Source organism: Leuresthes tenuis, unplaced genomic scaffold, assembly GCF_036924035.1.
Source record: "Leuresthes tenuis unplaced genomic scaffold, fLeuTen1.0.hap1 SCAF_18, whole genome shotgun sequence".
NCBI classification, from domain to species: Eukaryota; Metazoa; Chordata; class Actinopteri; order Atheriniformes; family Atherinopsidae; genus Leuresthes; species Leuresthes tenuis.
The window spans coordinates 32,973,825-32,995,279 of NW_027325372.1; the positions used below are offsets into that span (position 1 = coordinate 32,973,825).

The 21,455-nt window shown below is 44.4% G+C and overlaps 2 protein-coding genes across 5 annotated transcripts in view; one reads left to right on the forward strand and one right to left on the reverse strand.

Annotated features, from left to right (window-relative positions):
* The window catches only part of ppp1r11 (protein phosphatase 1, regulatory (inhibitor) subunit 11), a 38,977-nt gene extending 27,150 nt beyond the window's left edge, over positions 1-11,827 (reverse strand). The window contains exon 1 of the mRNA XM_072370854.1: positions 11,473-11,827. Coding sequence (XP_072226955.1) covers positions 11,473-11,550 — 78 coding nt within the window. The 5' untranslated portion in view covers positions 11,551-11,827. The remainder of the gene's footprint in view (positions 1-11,472) is intronic.
* Positions 11,828-11,938: 111 nt separating this feature from the next.
* vars2 (valyl-tRNA synthetase 2, mitochondrial) overlaps positions 11,939-21,455 on the forward strand; it is a 69,006-nt gene continuing 59,489 nt past the window's right edge. For 2 of the 4 annotated variants that reach the window (XR_011908399.1, XM_072370802.1), the window contains exons 1-6: positions 11,939-12,236; positions 12,375-12,564; positions 16,198-16,279; positions 16,379-16,479; positions 16,772-16,893; positions 17,017-17,083. Coding sequence is in view for 3 of the 4 variants with exons in the window: in XM_072370802.1 (XP_072226903.1) it covers positions 12,376-12,564; positions 16,198-16,279; positions 16,379-16,479; positions 16,772-16,893; positions 17,017-17,083 (561 nt within the window). In the remaining variant the exon portion in view is untranslated. Of the gene's footprint in view, positions 12,237-12,374; positions 12,565-16,197; positions 16,280-16,378; positions 16,480-16,771; positions 16,894-17,016; positions 17,084-21,455 lie in introns of those variants that run through there. The other 2 variants (XM_072370803.1, XM_072370804.1) reach the window with 2 other exon arrangements.

Genomic DNA, 21,455 nt, shown 5'->3' on the forward strand with positions numbered 1-21,455 from the left:
CCCCCACACAGTCACAACGTCACAGTAGAACCGTCCCTCCAACTGCCTCACCAGCATCTGGCTAAGCTCCCCCCTAGTCTTCAGATGCGGGAGTGGTGGGTTTTTATGCTCTACCGCCCGCGAGCCCGGTAAAGCAACCGAAATATGGCGACTCACCTGCAGCTCTGGATGTGCTCCCGAGGCAACTGCTCTGACCACGTTCAAAACACTCTAAAAAACACCCCCTCAACGAACTCCAAAAGGGAACTTCACCTGTAGTTCGTAATGTCACTGGAATAAAGAACATTGTTTGATATGAAAATATCAACAAAAAAAAAGTCTCACCTTCAGCTCACTAGTGCCCTCCACAACGGCACGGGCCCTTTGATGTGTATACGTGAGCAGTCTATTGCTCCGATTATGTTTGGCAGTCCAGCATGGCATGAAAGTCTCTCTCAATTTCTACTTGTTGGACAGCGGTAGATGGGAATTTGATGTATCATGGGTGATAAACTGATTAGAGCTTTGATGACCAAGGGGAGCAGACGACTTACAGAGGACTGGGACACACCCAATCTGTCTCCAATCTCCCTATGAAAGGTTCCCATGGCCAAAAAGGGTAGTGAGCACCTGGATGTGTGGTGGAATTGGGTTTGATTGGCGTATTTCTCCCTGGAGTTGTGGGTCTAGCAAGCTGCATATTCCGCAAGCATATCTACACGGTCTCGGAACACACGCTCTCTTCCAAGAGCCTGATGTGCTAAGGCATCCAAAATTAGCAAGTCAGCCGCTGGTTACACCTTGTTATATACAGAGTCAAATAAATTTTCAATTAGTGAATAATTTAAGTCAAACAGAATAATATCAGAATAATTATTGGCTGTAATGTATATATATATCTATGATATCTTCAAAGTAATTAAATATAGAATCCATTAGTCACGCCAACTTGATTCGAATAACAGCGGAATATTTAAGTGACTCCTACGACACGTCTGGATCACTAAATTCTGTTTGTACCTGAAAGAAAAGTTGGTGAATGCGCAAATCCTCTTAAATCACTTGTACGCATAACTTAAGAACAAATCTGTTCGTAAGAGTGGTTCTTGCATGAGGCCTAATGGAAGGGATTCTAAAACTCCTTCAAGAAGCCAATTCAGCTCAGAGTGTGGCAGAGGATGTTGGATGTTCCCTGTCAGCTGTCTGAAATGTGGAGTAAGAACAAACAAAATGGGAAGGTTGTAAAAGGAAAGCAGACAGGTTCGACCAAGGAAGGCGTCAAAGAGTCGGGACAGAAAACGCAAATCAATGTCTGAAAATAGAAAATGAACAAGAAAAGAAATAAAAAAACTGTGGATGCTTGGATGAAAGTGATATTCAGAGATCAATCACAAATCTGCTCTGAACAAGAAGATGATCCTGGATCATAAGATGACTGGCTGAAGAAAACCAGCACATTTCCAGCATCACTGAAGATATGGAGCTGATGTCAGGTAAAGGACCAGCGGAGATGGCAGCCATTAGCTCTACAGGAGATGTACAGCTGGACACAGTCCTTCAATCAAATGGAGGTTTGCTGATGCTGAGCTCATTTTTCTGGATGATGATGCATCTCTGCACACAGCAAAGAGGCTTCAAACTTTACTTCAGCAAAGACACATCGGCTCAGTGACATGGCCAGCAAACAGTCCAGATCTCAGTCTGAGTTCAGATTTATGGTGGAAACTGAAAGAAATGCTCCGTTCTGCAGAGCCCATCTGTCAGCTGCTGAACAAGAAACTTCACTAAGGAAGTCCTCGAAGAAGTCAAGCTGTCACAAAAGACAGAGCAGCTGAAACTAAGTGAGATTTATTTGCTTCACGATTCTGTACTTTTCCCCCTCAATGTGATCTGAAAAAGACATTACAACATTGGGCCTCATTCACCAACAACTCCTAAGAGCAAATTTGTTCTTAAGTCCTACTTCTGCACTTTTTAAGAAGATTGTGGTATCAAATTATTTTCTGATCCAGGATTTGTTCTTACCTTCAAACACTCAGGAGTACTCCTTTAAGCACTTTTTAGTAAGTAGCAGTAATTATTGTAATATTGTATGTATACACACAATATATATATATATATATATATATACACTCACCGGCCACTTTATCAGGTACACCTGTTCAATTGCTTGTTAACACAAACAGTTAATCAGCCAGTCGCATGGCTGCAACTCACTACATTTAGGCATGTAGAGGTGGTCAAGACAACCTGCTGAAGTTCAAACCGAGCATCAGAATGGGGAAGAACGGGGAATTAAGTGACTTTGAAAGTGGCATGGTTGTTGGTGCCAGATGGGCTGGAGTCATACTGTGGAGTTTGATTGAGCCAAATCACAAGTTTGGTTCTGCTTTGGTTCTGCTGGCTAATATTTACAGCAGACCTTTGATACACACTGCTGCTTGTCTGTAATCTTCTCTGTGGTTTCTCACAGCTCCAGGCTTGATGATGAATCTGACAAACTGGCTTCACATGAAGAAGCTCTACAACTTTGGATGTAGGCCAAACAAAGAAGAAAATCACAAAAATGATTTTATCTGTCTGAAAGGTGAGAGATGGGTGTGGCTCTTCACAGAACATACAGGAGGGGCGAGGCAAAACTCACCCCGTCACTAGTAAATGGATTGTATTTCTGTATGGTTCTTCTAGTCCAGATGAGCACTTTACGAGTCACATTCGCACACTCACACAGCACTTCATAGTCTTTAGTGTTACAGGCAACACTGTGCTTTTACTTTATTTACACCAGGGTTTTTCCTGGCTTAAAATGAGGTGGCAGTGGTACCTGATCGTGGGCTCACAGGTGCACATGTACCGTGCCTTCAACTGGCACAAGCGTTTTACTAGCAGTCTATTTTAGGAGTTGTAATTACATGAATTTAAAAAAATGACAAGTCTTATTTTAAAGCATATTCATTTATTTTTATGTGCTTTGTTTAACATGCAGTTCAGTTACATGGCAGCTTAACCACCATTTACTTGTACAGGGCACAGCCAGTGGCAGAACATTGGATTCATCCTGTAGAACCTCCTGATGCAGTCTTTATACTCAGAGACCTCCTGGTTTGGACCATCAATGGCCACCTTACAGCATACATCCAGGTGCCTCTCCTTAAGTCTGTTTTTATCTTTAAAAAAAAAAAAAAAAAGTTCATGCATGATAAACTTTGCATTATTCTGGTGTAGACATGGACTGTGAAAGTGTTCTCAATCATATTTGACAATCTTGAGTGCAGAAAATAGCCTCTCAACATCTGCTGAGATGTATTGCTTTCGTATCTGACAAATTTACCACATCTCATCAATAAAACAAATTATTGCGTTTTAGCAGTAATTGTCTTTAGTGTCTACACTCCTTCACCTGTCTTTTGCTGATCTAATGTTTCGCCTTTCTGCAAAACTGATACCGTTAACTAGTACTGGTAATACGAATTTATGTAACATTAACTTTTTCCAAAGGAACTGGATGTGTTCGAGTGCAACAGAAACCATACTAACCCTTTTTTGTTGATCTGTCATCATCTGTGTTTGCTGCAATGAAAACTTCCTCTTCTTCGTCTCTCTGGGTGTGGCGTAGAGGGCTGCATTTGGACTGGGTCCCAGCGGGACCCAACTCAAATCTCGTGGGAGCGGGCGGTATGAACTTTGTTGCAGGCGGGAGCGGGTGACTGAAAAGAAACACTGCGGGATCGGGATGCAGTGTTGCCACGTCACGTTTACGATAATTATCGTATTTGTATGATAATTTTGCCCGGTGTACGATCGATAATCCCATAAAAGGACACATATATGACAATTTGACCATTCTGTGAATGTGTGGCTATAATCGGTTGTAATCAGCCTGTCGCACGTGTGGGAGTGTAACACACACGTTGCTGGGGTGTAACACACGTTGCGGGAGTGTAACACACGTTGCGGGAGTGTAACACACGTTGCGGGAGTGTAACACACGTTGCTGGGGTGTAACACACGTTGCGGGAGTGTAACACACGTTGCGGGAGTGTAACACACGTTGCTGGAGTGTAACACACGTTGCTGGAGTGTAACACACGTTGCTGGAGTGTAACACACGTTGCTGGAGTGTAACACACGTTGCGGGAGTGTAACACACGTTGCTGGGGTGTAACACACGTTGCTGGAGTGTAACACACGTTGCGGGAGGGTAACACACACGTTGCGGGAGGGTAACACACACGTTGCGGGAGTGTAACACACGTTGCGGGAGTGTAACACACGTTGCGGGAGTGTAACACTCGTTGCGGGAGTGTAACACACGTTGCTGGGGTGTAACACACGTTGCTGGGGTGTAACACACGTTGCTGGGGTGTAACACACGTTGCTGGAGTGTAACACACGTTGCGGGAGTGTAACACACACGTTGCGGGAGGGTAACACTCACGTTGCGGGAGGGTAACACACACGTTGCGGGAGGGTAACACACACGTTGCGGGAGGGTAACACACACGTTGCGGGAGGGTAACACACACGTTGCGGGAGGGTAACACACACGTTGCGGGAGGGTAACACACACGTTGCGGGAGGGTAACACACACGTTGCGGGAGGGTAACACACACGTTGCGGGAGGGTAACACACACGTTGCGGGAGGGTAACACACACGTTGCGGGAGGGTAACACACACGTTGCGGGAGTGTAACACACACGTTGCGGGAGGGTAACACACACGTTGCGGGAGTGTAACACACACGTTGCGGGAGTGTAACACACACGTTGCGGGAGTGTAACACACACGTTGCGGGAGTGTAACACACACGTTGCGGGAGTGTAACACACACGTTGCGGGAGTGTAACACACGTTGCTGGGGTGTAACACACACGTTGCGGGAGTGTAACACACGTTGCTGGGGTGTAACACACACGTTGCGGGAGTGTAACACACACGTTGCGGGAGTGTAACACACACGTTGCGGGAGTGTAACACACACGTTGCGGGAGTGTAACACACACGTTGCGGGAGTGTAACACACACGTTGCGGGAGTGTAACACACACGTTGCGGGAGTGTAACACACGTTGCGGGGATGTAACACACGTTGCGGGGATGTAACACACACGTTGCGGGAGTGTAACACACACGTTGCGGGAGTGTAACACACGTTGCTGGGGTGTAACACACACGTTGCGGGAGTGTAACACACACGTTGCGGGAGTGTAACACACGTTGCGGGAGTGTAACACACGTTGCGGGGGTGTAACACACGTTGCTGGGGTGTAACACACGTTGCTGGGGTGTAACACACGTTGCGGGGATGTAACACACGTTGCGGGGATGTAAAACACACGTTGCTGGGGTGTAACACACGTTGCGGGGATGTAACACACGTTGCGGGGATGTAAAACACACGTTGCTGGGGTGTAACACACGTTGCGGGAGTGTAACACACGTTGCGGGAGTGTAACACACGTTGTTGGGGTGTAACACACGTTGCGGGGATGTAACACACGTTGCGGGGATGTAAAACACACGTTGCGGGAGTGTAACACACGTTGCGGGAGTGTAACACACGTTGCGGGAGTGTAACACACGTTGCGGGAGTGTAACACACGTTGCGGGAGTGTAACACACGTTGCGGGAGTGTAACACGCGTTGCGGGAGTGTAACACGCGTTGCGGGAGTGTAACACACGTTGCGGGGATGTAACACACACGTTGCGGGAGTGTAACACACACGTTGCTGGGGTGTAACACACACGTTGCGGGAGTGTAACACACACGTTGCGGGAGTGTAACACACACGTTGCGGGAGTGTAACACACGTTGCGGGAGTGTAACACACGTTGCGGGAGTGTAACACACGTTGCGGGAGTGTAACACACGTTGCGGGAGTGTAACACACACGTTGCGGGAGTGTAACACACACGTTGCGGGAGTGTAACACACGTTGCGGGAGTGTAACACACGTTGCGGGAGTGTAACACACACGTTGCGGGAGGGTAACACACACGTTGCGGGAGGGTAACACACACGTTGCGGGAGGGTAACACACACGTTGCGGGAGGGTAACACACACGTTGCGGGAGTGTAACACACACGTTGCGGGAGTGTAACACACGTTGCGGGAGTGTAACACACACGTTGCGGGAGTGTAACACACACGTTGCGGGAGTGTAACACACACGTTGCGGGAGTGTAACACACGTTGCGGGAGTGTAACACACGTTGCGGGGATGTAAAACACACGTTGCGGGAGTGTAACACACACGTTGCGGGAGTGTAACACACGTTGCTGGGGTGTAACACACACGTTGCGGGAGTGTAACACACACGTTGCGGGAGTGTAACACACACGTTGCGGGAGTGTAACACACACGTTGCGGGAGTGTAACACACACGTTGCGGGAGTGTAACACACGTTGCGGGAGTGTAACACACGTTGCGGGAGTTTAACACACGTTGCGGGAGTGTAACACACGTTGCGGGAGTGTAACACACGTTGCGGGAGTGTAACACACGTTGCTGGAGTGTAACACACGTTGCGGGAGTGTAACACACGTTGCGGGAGTGTAACACACGTTGCTGGAGTGTAACACACGTTGCGGGAGTGTAACACACGTTGCGGGAGTGTAACACACGTTGCTGGAGTGTAACACACGTTGCGGGAGTGTAACACACGTTGCTGGGGTGTAACACACGTTGCTGGAGTGTAACACACACGTTGCTGGAGTGTAACACACACGTTGCTGGAGTGTAACACACATTGCTGGAGTGTAACACACGTTGCTGGAGTGTAACACACGTTGCGGGAGTGTAACACACGTTGCTGGAGTGTAACACACGTTGCGGGAGTGTAACACACGTTGCGGGAGTGTAACACACGTTGCTGGAGTGTAACACACACGTTGCGGGAGTGTAACACACGTTGCTGGAGTGTAACACACACGTTGCGGGAGTGTAACACACGTTGCGGGAGTGTAACACACGTTGCGGGAGTGTAACACACGTTGCGGGAGTGTAACACACGTTGCGGGAGTGTAACACACGTTGCTGGGGTGTAACACACGTTGCTGGGGTGTAACACACATTGCGGGAGTGTAACACACGTTGCGGGAGTGTAACACACGTTGCTGGAGTGTAACACACGTTGCGGGAGTGTAACACACGTTGCGGGAGTGTAACACACGTTGCGGGAGTGTAACACACGTTGCTGGGGTGTAACACACGTTGCGGGAGTGTAACACACGTTGCGGGAGTGTAACACACGTTGCGGGAGTGTAACACACGTTGCTGGAGTGTAACACACGTTGCTGGAGTGTAACACACGTTGCGGGAGTGTAACACACGTTGCGGGAGTGTAACACACGTTGCTGGGGTGTAACACACGTTGCGGGAGTGTAACACACGTTGCGGGAGTGTAACACACGTTGCGGGAGTGTAACACACGTTGCTGGGGTGTAACACACATTGCGGGGGTGTAACACACGTTGCTGGGGTGTAACACACGTTGCGGGAGTGTAACACACGTTGCTGGAGTGTAACACACGTTGCTGGAGTGTAACACACGTTGCTGGAGTGTAACACACGTTGCTGGAGTGTAACACACGTTGCTGGAGTGTAACACACATTGCGGGGGTGTAACACACACATTGCGGGAGTGTAACACACGTTGCGGGAGTGTAACACACGTTGCTGGGGTGTAACACACGTTGCGGGAGTGTAACACACATTGCGGGAGTGTAACACACGTTGCGGGAGTGTAACACACGTTGCGGGAGTGTAATACACATTGCGGGAGTGTAACACACGTTGCGGGAGTGTAACACACGTTGCGGGAGTGTAACACACGTTGCGGGAGTGTAACACACACGTTGCGGGGGTGTAACACACACGTTGCGGGGGTGTAACACACACGTTGCGGGGGTGTAACACACACGTTGGGCTCTAGTGTGGCAGTAAAAGGTGCTTTGTTTGACATGTCGGCCGGTGCTAATTTCGACACAGCACCACCACCACTACTGGTGGTTGTGTGCAATTGCAGTTACATATGAATGAAATGACATATCCCGACAGAGAAATGCTTGGTGAAATTACAGATTGAAAGCCAGCCGTGAGCTGGTGGCGGTAAGGAATTTGGCGGTGGCGACCGCCACCAATTTCTTTATGCAGGAAAAACCCTGTACACACTGATGGAAGCATCAGAGGCAACGTGGACACCTTGACATGTGATCGGGGAAGTCAGGTTGGACCCACCAACCTACTGATAGGCTGATGGCTGCTATTTGACCTGAGCCACAGCAGCCTCATGCTACTCTACTCTTCCATTCACACTTCATCTGAAGATATGTTTATGGATGTGGTGGATTTAAACAACACCAGACTGAACAGAAAATGGACCTTAGAAATGAAGCATTTAAAAGATGAGCATTCATGTGTGTAGCATAAACTGAACTAAAGAATCATAACTAACTGTACATCCTACATGCTCAGAGACCAGCTGAAATGAATACAGTAACGTAAATACATTCCTACTAAACTAAAGCATCTGGTTTCTGACACAGTGGTTTCATATCAGAGTATATGTTTAAAGGACTGATATTTCCTCTCTTAAACATGTGGAACTGCAAAGCTAGACTAGATCAATTATAAACATGCATACAGTGACACCAACCAGTTTATACCATGAAAAATACCTGGTTCATGTATTACCACACCAGTGGTCCAAGCAAGATTCTTTCTTTGTTCACACTTTTCAACATGATTGATTTAGAGGATCTGGAGCAGTTATTCACAATCGCAACACAAAGGTGTGTTTTTACTGTGGAGAAGGAGTGAGAATGCGATTGATCTTTGATCCAGCAGAGGCATCAGTGTTTCACCTAACACACCAGATACTGGAGCAGTTCATCTGCTCACACACATTTAGTTTTCCTTTACTAATGTCGCTTTACACCAAAGTAAGGACTGGGTTTAAAAGATGGATATTCATATCAGCGTATCCATCCGTGGTGCTCTGGTGGCCAGAATGTCGTGAGAACTTGTCCAGACACGACCAATAACTCACAGTGTCCTATGCTGGTACACGTCCACACAAACGAATCATGTAACACAGACCAAGGATGTGTAATCTGGTTACAGCACTTTTCTGATAAAAATAATCACTTGCCATCATTGCTGCCATCTCATCTATGATTGTGCTATTTTAACCTTTCAAATGTAAATAATGAGTTTAAAAAAAACGTTAAAACTGACTGTAAGTCAGATCAACTGTTACTTTATTTTGGCTGAGTTTGTATTGTGTGAAGCTTAAATACTGTTTCAAATGGGTCATTAGACATGGCTTACAGATATCTGTAATGTGACTCGAGAACACTGATAATGAGAGGTTACCAAAATGCATGAACTAAATCAGAACACAATGGCTGGTGCATCAAACTCTGCTGGTAAAATCAGAAGTGTGCTGCATGGACAAATCCTTCAGCATTTTATGAAACAATTCTTTCAGCAGTGCGATATCCAAGCATGCAAGCAGCAGACGGATGCCTTTTAAAATGGCATCTTCACTCTCTACAATGATGCAGGGTCCTGAATCTAACCCTGCGCAGTACAAAGCGGCTCTTCATGCACGAAGTGAACAATGTACAAATCTCTAATGAGGAGCTCCAAAAATGCTACTGCAGATGGAACTGTGTGCATGCACATTGATTTGTGCACCAGCATTCAGCAATATGAGCTTTTGGAGAAAATGTCGTCTCGTGTCACAGATATTGGTGTGTGCTAGTGAAAGGACTCGTGTGGTGAAGCTTCACATTTCCAGCATCGAAGATGTGGAATAACTTTGGTCTTGAGTGCAATCTCACAGTTGGGAAAGTTCTTTTGGTTAAAGACAAAAAAGTGTCTGAAGTTGTAGATGATCTTAGTCACAAAGTATATTCAGATCATAAAGGATGTCTCATGCATTCATGCACTAAGATTCATATACAGATGTGGCCAACTGCAAGGCCCTGTGCAGTATTACACTTTGCACACCCATCTAACGGTTCTGTCTATCACTTGTGTTGGACAGTCATTTCTGATAAGCGTGGCTTTCTCATATAATTAGGCTAGTTTATTACTTTTGAGTTGAGAGCAAACATCAGCTCCACACACAGACACAAAGGGAACTGCCAGCTCCCTCATCAACCATCAAAATCAATCAACATCTTCCTGTAGCCAGCGGGTTGCTGCTGTCAGAGGCTCCACGTGAGATGTTGTTGAGATGTCTTTTTCTGTAAAATGTGAGCTCTGCCCATTCTAATAGCACCGGCCGCAGCATTTTCTGGAAAAAAGTGTGTACATTGGGATGTTGTGTTCCCATTTGTGCCATGCCAAACCGAAGCCAATTAAAACCCACAACTACAGCAGTTTTTGGACACTCAAGTGAATTAAACCCTTTCACACTGCACTCAAAAGCCAGATGTTAGCAGGTGATAGAAGCTTTTTTGAGCAGAGCAGAAACATTAAGAGCTTGAGAGAGATTTGCGTTGCCACACCAGAGGCAGTTTGAACACAATTGTGTAAAATGGGGATGCTTTGGGGCAATACAATCTGACAAATCAGTGCCCACTGTCCTAACTCTGCTTGGAATGATTAGACACAGGAATGGGCAGTGGAGAAAACCACACGACCTGAATGAGCCATTCCTTTCTCTCCAGTTCCTGATCCCCATCCTGAACAGTTGTCCCTGTCACTACCTGGTGTGAGTCACACATGCACAAGCATAAGCCCAATACAGGATGAAGGCTACAGAGAGTATCAACGGGTACTGCAGTTTCCACTTCCTGAAATCACAAGTGAACGTGGTCTCTGTGAAGTTTTTGGCTTCCACAGTATGTGATCTACAACAGTACAAGCAAAGGCTCACATCGGACAGTCATGAGCACAAACATTTGAAAGGGAAACAGCCTATAGTAACGGTGCAATATTTTGTTAATGGACCGATGTTGCAACTTTCGTTATTCAGTTGTTAACACTGGCGTTTAGAGACGTGCACCGCCGTTGTTGTCCGGCTAAAAAGCAGGTGGATCTGGCTAGCTTAAATCGTTCTATGTGCTGATTTCTCCTTAACGGCCTTTCCTTAGCTTATAGGATAAGTTGTTTTCCCTGTACAGCTGGAATATTTGAGTTTGAAGCCTGTCACGGTCCTGAGCCTCTAACCATCCAGGCGAATACTGATCACTCCTAACTGTGCCGCTATGTTTAGCATTAACATCCAGTTTCTGTACTGCGTGTAGCATCCAGCTAACGTGCTTTCATATAAATTAATTTAGGGTAGCTGACGCATCATGAAGCTGTACAAGGAAGACAATGCAACTCGTTTTTTTTTCATGCTGAAGACATGGAGTCTGTCAATAAGCAGCGCAGCTTCATTAGCGCTCGAAGGGTGATATGTACAATAAATATGCAGCAACTGTTCAGCAAAGCAGACAAAATGTCTTCCAAACGGGCTCTTGAGCATTTACCTGCTGAGGAGGCGGCGGTGTGCTTGTCTGAACAGTCTCCGTTATTGTCTCACTTGATGTCCCAGGAACCTCCGCCATCCCTGGAGCTGCTTTGCTAACGCTACTGTTAGCTTGCTTTCGGGCGCAAAAAAAACCAGTCGGGCGTCTGTGATGTGCAATACCAGGGTATGGTAGCTACGACAACTGCCCGAGATTCTTTAACATACAACCTGTGGGGGAAAAACGAAGAAAGTTTTGACTTGAGGATTACGACGTTTAGCACACGTAGCTACAGACTACACAAGTCAAGTAGGAAAAATAAATCGGCCCGACTCAAAACGGAAGTAAAACCTTTTTCACAGGAGGAAAATCAGCTGTGGGACTGGCGGTCTTGGGAATACAGTGTATATAAATATATATTTATATGTGTGTATAGGAAATGAATGAATATTATGCACCAAACCAAACCAATAGTTTACATAGTGTAAGGTATGGAACTGTACAGTTCTTCGGGCAGGGCCCGGACTTTGACTCCGCATCCGTTCAACTTGACAGCGGTACTTTCGTGGGGAAAATATTTCAAGACGGACAAAGTTTAATTTCCTGTTGTCCGTGACGTTATATCAGCCCGTCAACAAACCGGATCCTCGTGCTGATAGTATTAACAGACTTCTATGAAATTGGCATAAAAATAGCTGCATTATTAAAGGTATCCTATGGGTTACAGCTAGCTAGGTTAAAAGGTCGCGGCTGGCGAGTCTGTTCACCCGGTGTTCTGAAAGTAAGTGTACTGAGCCCGACCATATTCTGCTGAAAACACATTTCACATAAAACATCAACTTATTTCTCAGCAACAAAAAAGGCTCGAAAAGTGACATGACTATGGTTCTTTGTGTTCGTTTCCACTGTAATACGTAATTAAGGATGTGGAGGGCACGTCATTGTCCGAGTTGGAGGCTGACATGGAAGGGTGCTGCCAGACTGTGTTCCAACAACCCTCCAAAACCTTCGTCCTCCCTCTCATCTCATCTGAACTCCTCTCCACGGCATCAAGTTGAGAAACAGAGGCGTAAGCGACAGCGGGAGAAGGCCATATTGTCAAGTCAACACATTGTAAGTGTGGAAAATGAAGATTACGAGGATAAAACATTCAGCGTGTTAATGATGACAGAACATCGGTTCGTTTTTGTTTAAGATATTTAGCTCCATGATCATTTTGGGGGTCATTTCTTGGAGGTCATAACAGTAAAAGGTTTAAAATTATTACCATAATAAGCAGATGGCCACCCTTCCTGGTTCTGGTTCTGCCAGAGGTTTCTTCCTGGTTCTGGTTCTGCCAGAGGTTTCTTCCTGGTTCTGGTTCTGCCAGAGGTTTCTTCCTGGTTCTGGTTCTGCCAGAGGTCTCTTCCTGTTAAAGGGAGTCGTTCCTTTCCACAGTCCCTCAGGCTCAGGACGGGAGATTGGACTGAAGACAAGTTTCAGTGCAATCTGTTGGTTTCCTTAGCTAGGATATTAATTTTTGAATAGGCTCTATATGAATTAATTGGATTATGATTACAATGAATTGAATTCCAATTGGCTTGAATTGGACTATATTATTTAAGTGCCTTAAGATTACATTTGTGGTAATTTGGCGCTATATAAATAAAACTGAATTGAATTGAACTGAATTGAACACAAAATACAAGAGTATAGCTCAAGTGGCTAATTGCAGGTTCTAACCTCATCAAGAATTGTGGGCAGAAACTCAAAAATCAGGATGACTCGTAACAGTGAGCTGTGTCAACCATGACAAAACGAAAAGAAGAGTCTGAGCTATTGAGTATGAGTTTATTGCATGATTTCTCAATTCATCAGAAAACCTTCAAGTTAGCATTAGTAGTTAAAGCAGACTCTTCAGCCTCTCTCTTTTTGAGAATTTCGGATCAGTTTCAGCCATCTTTTCAGATTGGTCTTTCCCATCTAAGTTGTTGAGTGTTGCAGACATGGTCAATGTTTCATGTGAGATTGGTGTTAATGAAGTCAAAGCCAATTTAATCAATGACATAAAATGATGACTTGATCACAACCATATTCATCAGTGATTATGCTGTCTCCGATTTTCCTTGACTCTTTACCCCTCGCCCATGAGCACCAGATTTAGAACATTTCATCCAGTGGATTTTGAGGTACGCAGTTTTGGTAATTCTAGCACCCCCTATGGGTTTAGTTATCAATGCTTTGATTGGTTTATTTCTAGGTAGATCCTGAATATGTTTCCCTATGTTTTGCATATTTTGACAAAAGTTTAGTGATTTGTGGCAAATTTCCTGCGAGGCTCTGCCAGCTGTGAAGATTTTTGGTCCCTGGGTAAATCTGAGGAAGTTTTGTCCAAGGTCTGTTTTTGACTTGACTTGGCAATACAATTCTGTAGGTCAGTCCCATAATATGACATCTAAAAATGTGTGTTCCTGTGCTTAAAACCCCAAAATGATATTTCACTGTACTGTTTTTCATATATTCCATATGTCAAATTAGAAAAATCCTGGTGTAATAAGGTTATGGGGCTAAATAGTAGCAGAAGGGAAATGTCTTCCAAAAACCCAGGTGTTTCTTAACTTGTTGCAACTAAAACGATGCAGAAAAGTTCAAACGAAACTACACAACTTAACAATGGACTTGTCTAACTAAACATAGCTGAACTCAAATAAACCAAAGTGAAGCTACATGCACCCACCTACATGATCATGGCCCTCCCCCTTACTCAAACAAAGGCCAGGTATTCAGTAACCTTAGGATCCTCATCACAAAATTGCTTCTTTGGACTCTTCCACCTCGACAGGTAAGTCTGTTCTCTGCAGGTTTCCACAGTACAATAAAGTTACTAATTTCGATATACCTTATAGAAATTATGTACAGTCTTTCGATCACAAAACAAAATCTAAGCATCCATTTTCTATACCGTCAATCCGGTAGCGGGGGGGCTGGAGCCTATCCCAGCGGTCATCTGGCGAGAGGCGGGTACACCCTGGACAGGTCGCCAGTCCATCACAGGGCCACACAGAGACAAACAACCACACCCACGCTCCCTCCTAAGGACAATTTAGAGACACCAGTTAGCCTAACATGCATGTTTTTTTTTTTTTGGATGGTGGGAGGAAGCTGGAGAACCCGGAGAGAACCCACGCATACACGGGGAGAAACTCCACACAGAAAGGCCCCAGGCAGGGATTCTGGGATGAACCTGGAGCCCTGCTGTGAGGTGACGGTGCTAACCACCACACCACCGTTCAGCCCAAAATCTAAGCAATAAAACAGAATTTAAACCAGTATCTTCTACCATACTTTGTCTTCCAGTGATGTCAAAACCTATAAATACAGGAAGTAATTCTGTGCCTCCTTCATGTAACCCTGCAACATATGAAATGAATAATTAAGCAATTAGTTTGAACCAATATAGAGAACTAACTAAATGAATACTGGTGTGAGTCTTGATTCAACAGATGTTGATGTATTTTAGTTCAAATAAAATAAAAGGCAAAACCCAAACAAACCCGGGATACTCTGTGTATGCCGAAAACTGACAAAGCTGTAGCTAAAATAATTCAATCAAAACAAGAAAATATGGTTAACAGACAGCTGGAAGTATGTTGAATATGGTGACAAATGGTGTCACTCAGTCACATCCAGATTGACCTCTTTGCAGAGCACACGCAGCTGCATTTCTGTTTCAAATTTCAAGTCAATTAAAATTCATTTATTAGGGCTGGGCACATTAACGCATTATTTTTGCATTAACTAATGAATTAATTGTCACCGACATTTTGTCTCCCATTAACGCAGTTTTTATTATTTATCATTTTTATTATAAACGTCTGTAGCTCACCGACTTTTATTTTGAAAAAGTCCATCGTGGGCGAGCCTAGTATGTTGCTTCCTGCCGTGGCGCTGACAGGAAACAGTCAGAAAAGAAAAGAATGGCGGATGAAGCGGGCGAAACAAACATGGAGAAGGTTCCAGAACTTTTACATGGCCGTTTTCATTTCAGACAGCGCAGTCGACAGAGCCCAACTTCCCATTTCTCCGACCATACATTTCCATATTGTTTCATCCATTAGTCCGACCTCCCATTTCCCCGACTTAAGTATGCCCGGTCTTCCGACTCCCAGTAATTACGACAGTGTACTAGACCGACTAGTCCGGCCCAGAAGCAGGATATAGACTGAGATATCAACTTCATCTCCTGTATTTTGAGGGCATACAGTCAGTGAAAAGCTTAATTAATAAACACAAAGTCACGGCATCTGAAGGAGGAGATGCCTTGAACGGGAAGACTGTGGTGGCTTTCAATCACACACTCCGACCCCAAATGTTGCAACTTTAGAAAATTTAATCCAGGAAGAAAAAGGCTCACAAACACAAACCAAAACAGCTCTATAATACACACAAAACCCAAAAGAAACGAAAGTTTAAAAAAAATAGAAAAAAACATTTTGGTCAGCGAAATCTTCTGGCTGAAGAGTATTCGAACGTTATTACACCTCAACTCAAGTGAAAATGCCAGGTCTAGTGTTTCTTCATATTTCTAGAACTAGTGAATTAAACAAAGTCGGATAACATCAGATTCTTCTGATGAGGTCATGACCACATGCAGCTATCAGTATGGTCTGACAGACTGAACATTGTTTGTATTTCAAACACATTAAAGTGGCAGTGACTTTTCTTGAATAATCTGGACAATTGATCCATCTCTATTTTTGCCTTCAGAATGCTGACGATAAACCCGTGGGTTGGAGTGAGAAAGAGAGGATTGTTTATACAGCTCAAACGCCTCCTGGGACAAAGAAAGGTGACAGACTTTATGTTACTATTGTTGGAGTTTTGCATCCCCAGCATGTACACTTCTGTCTTTCTGCAGACTTGTATTTATTTGAGTACTTATTTGCAGATTCCAGCCTGCCCTTTCCGTCCTCTTACAGTCCAGACTACGTGGAGTCCAGCTGGTATCAGTGGTGGGAAAAAGAGGGATTCTTCAGTCCTGACAAACATGTAAGAATTTTATGGTAGCAGAATGTAAAAAAAATACAACCCAAAAACTTATATCCAAATTATTAATCAGGGTAAAAATGCTAGATTATTTAGTTTCTGTATCTTCTGTGTATAAAGTTATTACTGTCATCGTTAATCATTTTAAATTAGAAAAGACTAACATTAAACCGACTATTTTCTTGGAATTTTGACTGTGAAACAGGCTGACTTATGTCATTTCAAGACAAGAAGAAGAATAATGCAGCAGAAATCTTATTTGTTTGATCCAATCCTATTTTTCCTCTGCTTTCAGGAGCAGTTGTCTCACAGTGTGGATCAGACCTTCTCTCTATGTGTCCCTCCACCGAATGTGACTGGTACTCTGCACCTGGGCCATGCTCTGACTGTAGCTGTAGAGGATGCTCTGGTTCGATGGTAACAGCCAAAAACTTCTGCTAAATGTTTTGTGAAAGATCTTTTGTCAAGAATTGAATAAGAATGTTTTAGATAAGCTTATTTGTTGATGGGGTAGTAATTCATCAATTTGGAATTCACTAGGAGAAGGATGCAGGGCTGCAGAGTTCTGTGGGTCCCTGGATGTGACCATGCAGGTATTGCAACACAGGTATAACAACTCCTCTTCCTCTTCTCTTCATTTCTTACTCTCATGACATTTTGGAATTTAAAATACTGAGTCACATTTTTGAAAAGTAAATCTTAAATCTTAAAATGTAATCTAATCTTAAAGGAAACAGTAGAAAAGATAAAGAAGAAAACTAAAACTGCCTTGGAGAGCTTGGGTCGGCGTATCATGACTAAGAGGAAATGCACAGCATTACAACAACAGCATGTTCATCCCTGTAATGTTGTTTATCAGAAACATTAGTTCTGACCTTGTCATTATCATCTCACAGATCAAGCCTCAGTTAGCTCCTCAGTTGTGTTTCACACTAACATGGAAAGAAGTTCTTCTCATGTAATAGAGACAATATATATATATATATATATATATATATTATATACATGTCTGTTCTTGTGGACAGTACCCTTCCTTCAAGCTTGGGTTCTGGGAGCTTGAGTTTCCAGGGTCTTCTGTAGCCACTCTCCCAGTTTGGTGGTCCCGGCCCGAGTGCTTTGGTTACCCCTGCGGCCTTTAATTGCCACATTTTTTTTAACTTCCTCATTCTTCCCTTAGTATTTTTCGAGCTTCTTCTGTCCTTCTTCTTAATGTTGCTGCCACTTGGGATTGCTCCATCTATCACTTCTGCCTTCTTTTGTAGTTTGTCGACCACCTCAATGTCCATTTGGTTAGTCCTCACCTGTTTATCAGTCTGGATCTGAAAGTCCCACAGGATCTTAGCTCAGTCATTCTCCACCGCCTTTGAAGGTAGCTCGCATTTTGACTTTGAGACCTCCAACCTATACTCTGCACAGATGTTCCTGCACACTATTCCTACCACGTAATTATGGTGTTCCATGTATGCCGTACCTGCCTATATCTTCCCTCATGTCCTGGAAATCATATGGAAAATGAGAACAAAAGTCAAATGTCCTTGGAAACTCTTAAGTTATCCTGGAAAATGAAGTTATCCTCAGTGAAAATGTTAAAAGTGCACGTCTGCGTATCTGTTGTCACCAGCCTTCAGTGGGCGACATCGAGGCTCAGCCGCTCTGCTTCTCGTTGCCGCAGTGCCAAATATGCAGGTTCCATTGGCTCAGTTCTGCTACATTCTACGAGACAAGACAGAATCTGGATATATATACACAATACACGTGCGTTAATGTAACACATAAGGTCTGGAGGGGGAGGGAGAGAGTCAGTGTCAAGGGGGGCTCCGGGCCTAGTTGATAAGGTTAGTAGTGGATGGGAAGAAGCTGTTCTTGTGGCGTGAGGTTTTGGTCCTGATGGACCGCAGCCTCCTGCCACAGGGGAGTTTCTGAAATAGTTTGTGACTGGGATGCGAGGGATCAGCCACAATCTTGCCTGCACGTCTCAGAGGCCTGGAGGTGTACAGGTCCTGGAGAGATGGAAGATTGCAGCCAATCACCTTCTCTGCAGACCGAATGACTCGCTGCAGTCTAGCCTTGTTCTTGGTGGTGGCAGCAGCGTACCAGATGGTGATGGAAGAGGTGAGGACGGACTCAGTGATGGAGGGGTAGAAGTGCACCATCACTGTCCTTAGCAGGTCGAATTTTTTCAGCTGCCGCAGGAAGTACATCCTCTGCTGGTCTTTCTTGATGAGGGAGCTGATGTTCAGCTCTCACTTTAGGTCCTGGGAGATGATAGTTCCCAGGAAGCGGAAAGACTCCACAGTGTCAACTGTCAGGCACACTCAGCTGGGAGAGCTTCTCCTGAAGCAGTGCCGGGATGATTGTGTTGAAGGCAGAGCTGAAATCCACAAACAGGATCCTGGCGTAGGTACCTGCGGAATCAAGGTGCTGGAGGATATAGTGAAGGGCCAGGTTGACTGGATCGTCCACAGACCTGTTGACTCTGTAGACAAACTGTAAGGGGTCCAGGAGGGGGGTCAGTGATCTCTTTCAGGTATGAAAGCACAAGGCGCTCATAGGACTTCATAACCACAGAGGTCAGGGCGAGGGGTCTGAAGTCATTAAGTCCCGTGGACCTTGGCTTCTTGGGAACAGGAATGATGGTGGAGGTCTTGAAGCAGGTTGGCACGTGACAGGTCTCCAGGGAGGTGTTAAAAATGTCTGAACACTGGAGACAGCTGATCAGCACAGTGCTTCAAGGTGGATGGAGAAACAGAATCTGGTCAATTCAATTCAGTTTTATTTATATAGCGCCAAATTACAACAAATGTCATCTCAAGGCACTTAAATAATATAGTCCAATTCAAGCCAATTGGAATTCAATTCATTGTAATCATAATTGAATTCATACATATAGAGCCAATTGAAAAATTAATATCCTAGCTAAGGAAACCAACAGATTGCACCGAAACTTGTCTTCAGTCCAATCTCCCGTCCTGAGCCTGAGGGACTGTGGAAAGGAACGACTCCCTTTACCAGGAAGAAACCTCTGGCAGAACCAGAACCAGGAAGAAACCTCTGGCAGAACCAGGACCAGGAAGAAACCTCTGGCAGAACCACAACCAGGAAGAAACCTCTGGCAGAACCAGAACCAGGAAGAAACCTCTGGCAGAACCAGAACCAGGAAGAAACCTCTGGCAGAACCAGAACCAGGAAGAAACCTCTGGCAGAACCAGACTCAGGAAGGGTGGCCATCCGCCTCGACCAGCTGGGGTTTGAGAAGACAGAAAAGAGGGAAAAGAGGGGGGGAAAACACCATAACACCATTCAAAGGATACCTGTTGGAACAGGGAAACACAAGTTAATAACCACAATAATGTCACATGTACATAAAATCAATTTTGAAATTAAACAGGGGGAAAAAGAGAGCAAAGTGAGGAAAGGTGTGACAGATGAGGTCCCCCAGCAGTCTAAGCCTATAGCAGCTTAACTATGGGATGTTTCAGGATTACCTGAGCCATCCCTAACTATAAGCTTTATCGAAAAGGAAAGTTTTAAGCCTAATCTTAAAAGTGGAAAGGGTGTCTGCTTCCTGGACATTTACTGGCAGCTTATTCCACAAGAGAGGGGCCTGATAACTGAAGGCTCTAACTCCCATTCTACTTTTAGAAACTCTGGGAACAACAAGTAAACCTGCAGTTTGGGAGCAAAGTGCTCTGTTAGGAAAATATCTTACAATGAGATCTTTAAGATATGATGGAGCTCGGTCATTAAGAGCTTTATATGGGAGGAGAAGAATCTTAAATTCTATTCTGAATTTAACAGGGAGCCAATGAAGAGAAGCTAAAACTGGAGAAACATGATCTCTCCTGTTAGTTCTCATCAGAACTCTGGCTGCAGGGTTTTGGATCAGCTGGAGGCTTTTCAGAGAATATGTGGGACAGCCCAATAATAAGGAATTACAGTAGTCCAATCTTGAAGTAACAAATGCATGAATTAGTTTCTCTGCATCACCCTGAGACAGGATGTTCCTGATTTTAGCAATATTACGAAGGTGAAAGAAAGCAGTCATAGAAACCAGTTTTATATGTGCGTCAAATGATAAATTCTGGTCAAAAATAACTCCAAGGTTCCTCACTGTAGAACTAGAAGCCAAGGAAATACCATCTAGAGTAACTATATAACTAGACAATTTCTCCCTGAAGAACAACTTCAGTTTTGTCTGAATTTAAAAGCAGACAGTTCTGAGTCATCCAGGTCTTTATGTCTTTAAGACAGGCTTGTAGTCTGACCAACCTATTGGTTTCATCTGGTTTCATAGATAAGTACAGCTGAGTATCATCAGCATAACAATGGAAATTTATGCCATGCTGTCTGATAATGTTACCTAATGGAAGCATGTATAAAGTAAAAAGAATCGGTCCAAGCACAGAACCCTGAGGAACTCCATGACTTACTCCAACGTGTGAGGAAGATTCTTCATTTACAAGAACAAACTGGAATCTATCAGATAAATATGACTTAAACCAGCCTAATGCAGTTCCTTTAATCCCAATAACATGTTCAAGTCTCTGTAACAGAATGCTGTGATCGATCGTATCAAATGCAGCACTGACATCCAACAGGACAAGCACAGAAACAAGTCCGCTATCAGAGGCTAAGAGGAGATCATTGGTAACTGGTAACCAGTGCTGTTTCTGTGCTATTATGCACTCTGAATCCTGACTGAAACTCTTCAAACAGATTATTTCTATATAAATTATCACAAAGTTGAGCTGCAACTATTTTTTCAAGAACTTTAGACAAAAAAGGGAGATTGGATATAGGTCGATAATTAGCCAACACTTCTGAATCAAGAGTAGGTTTTTTTAAAGTAAAGGTTTAATTACAGCAACCTTAAAAGTCTGAGGTACATATCCTGTCAACAAAGACCGATTGATCAAATCCAATATGGAAGTGTCAATTAAGGGGAAAACCTCCTTGAACAGTCTGGTTGGGATTGGGTC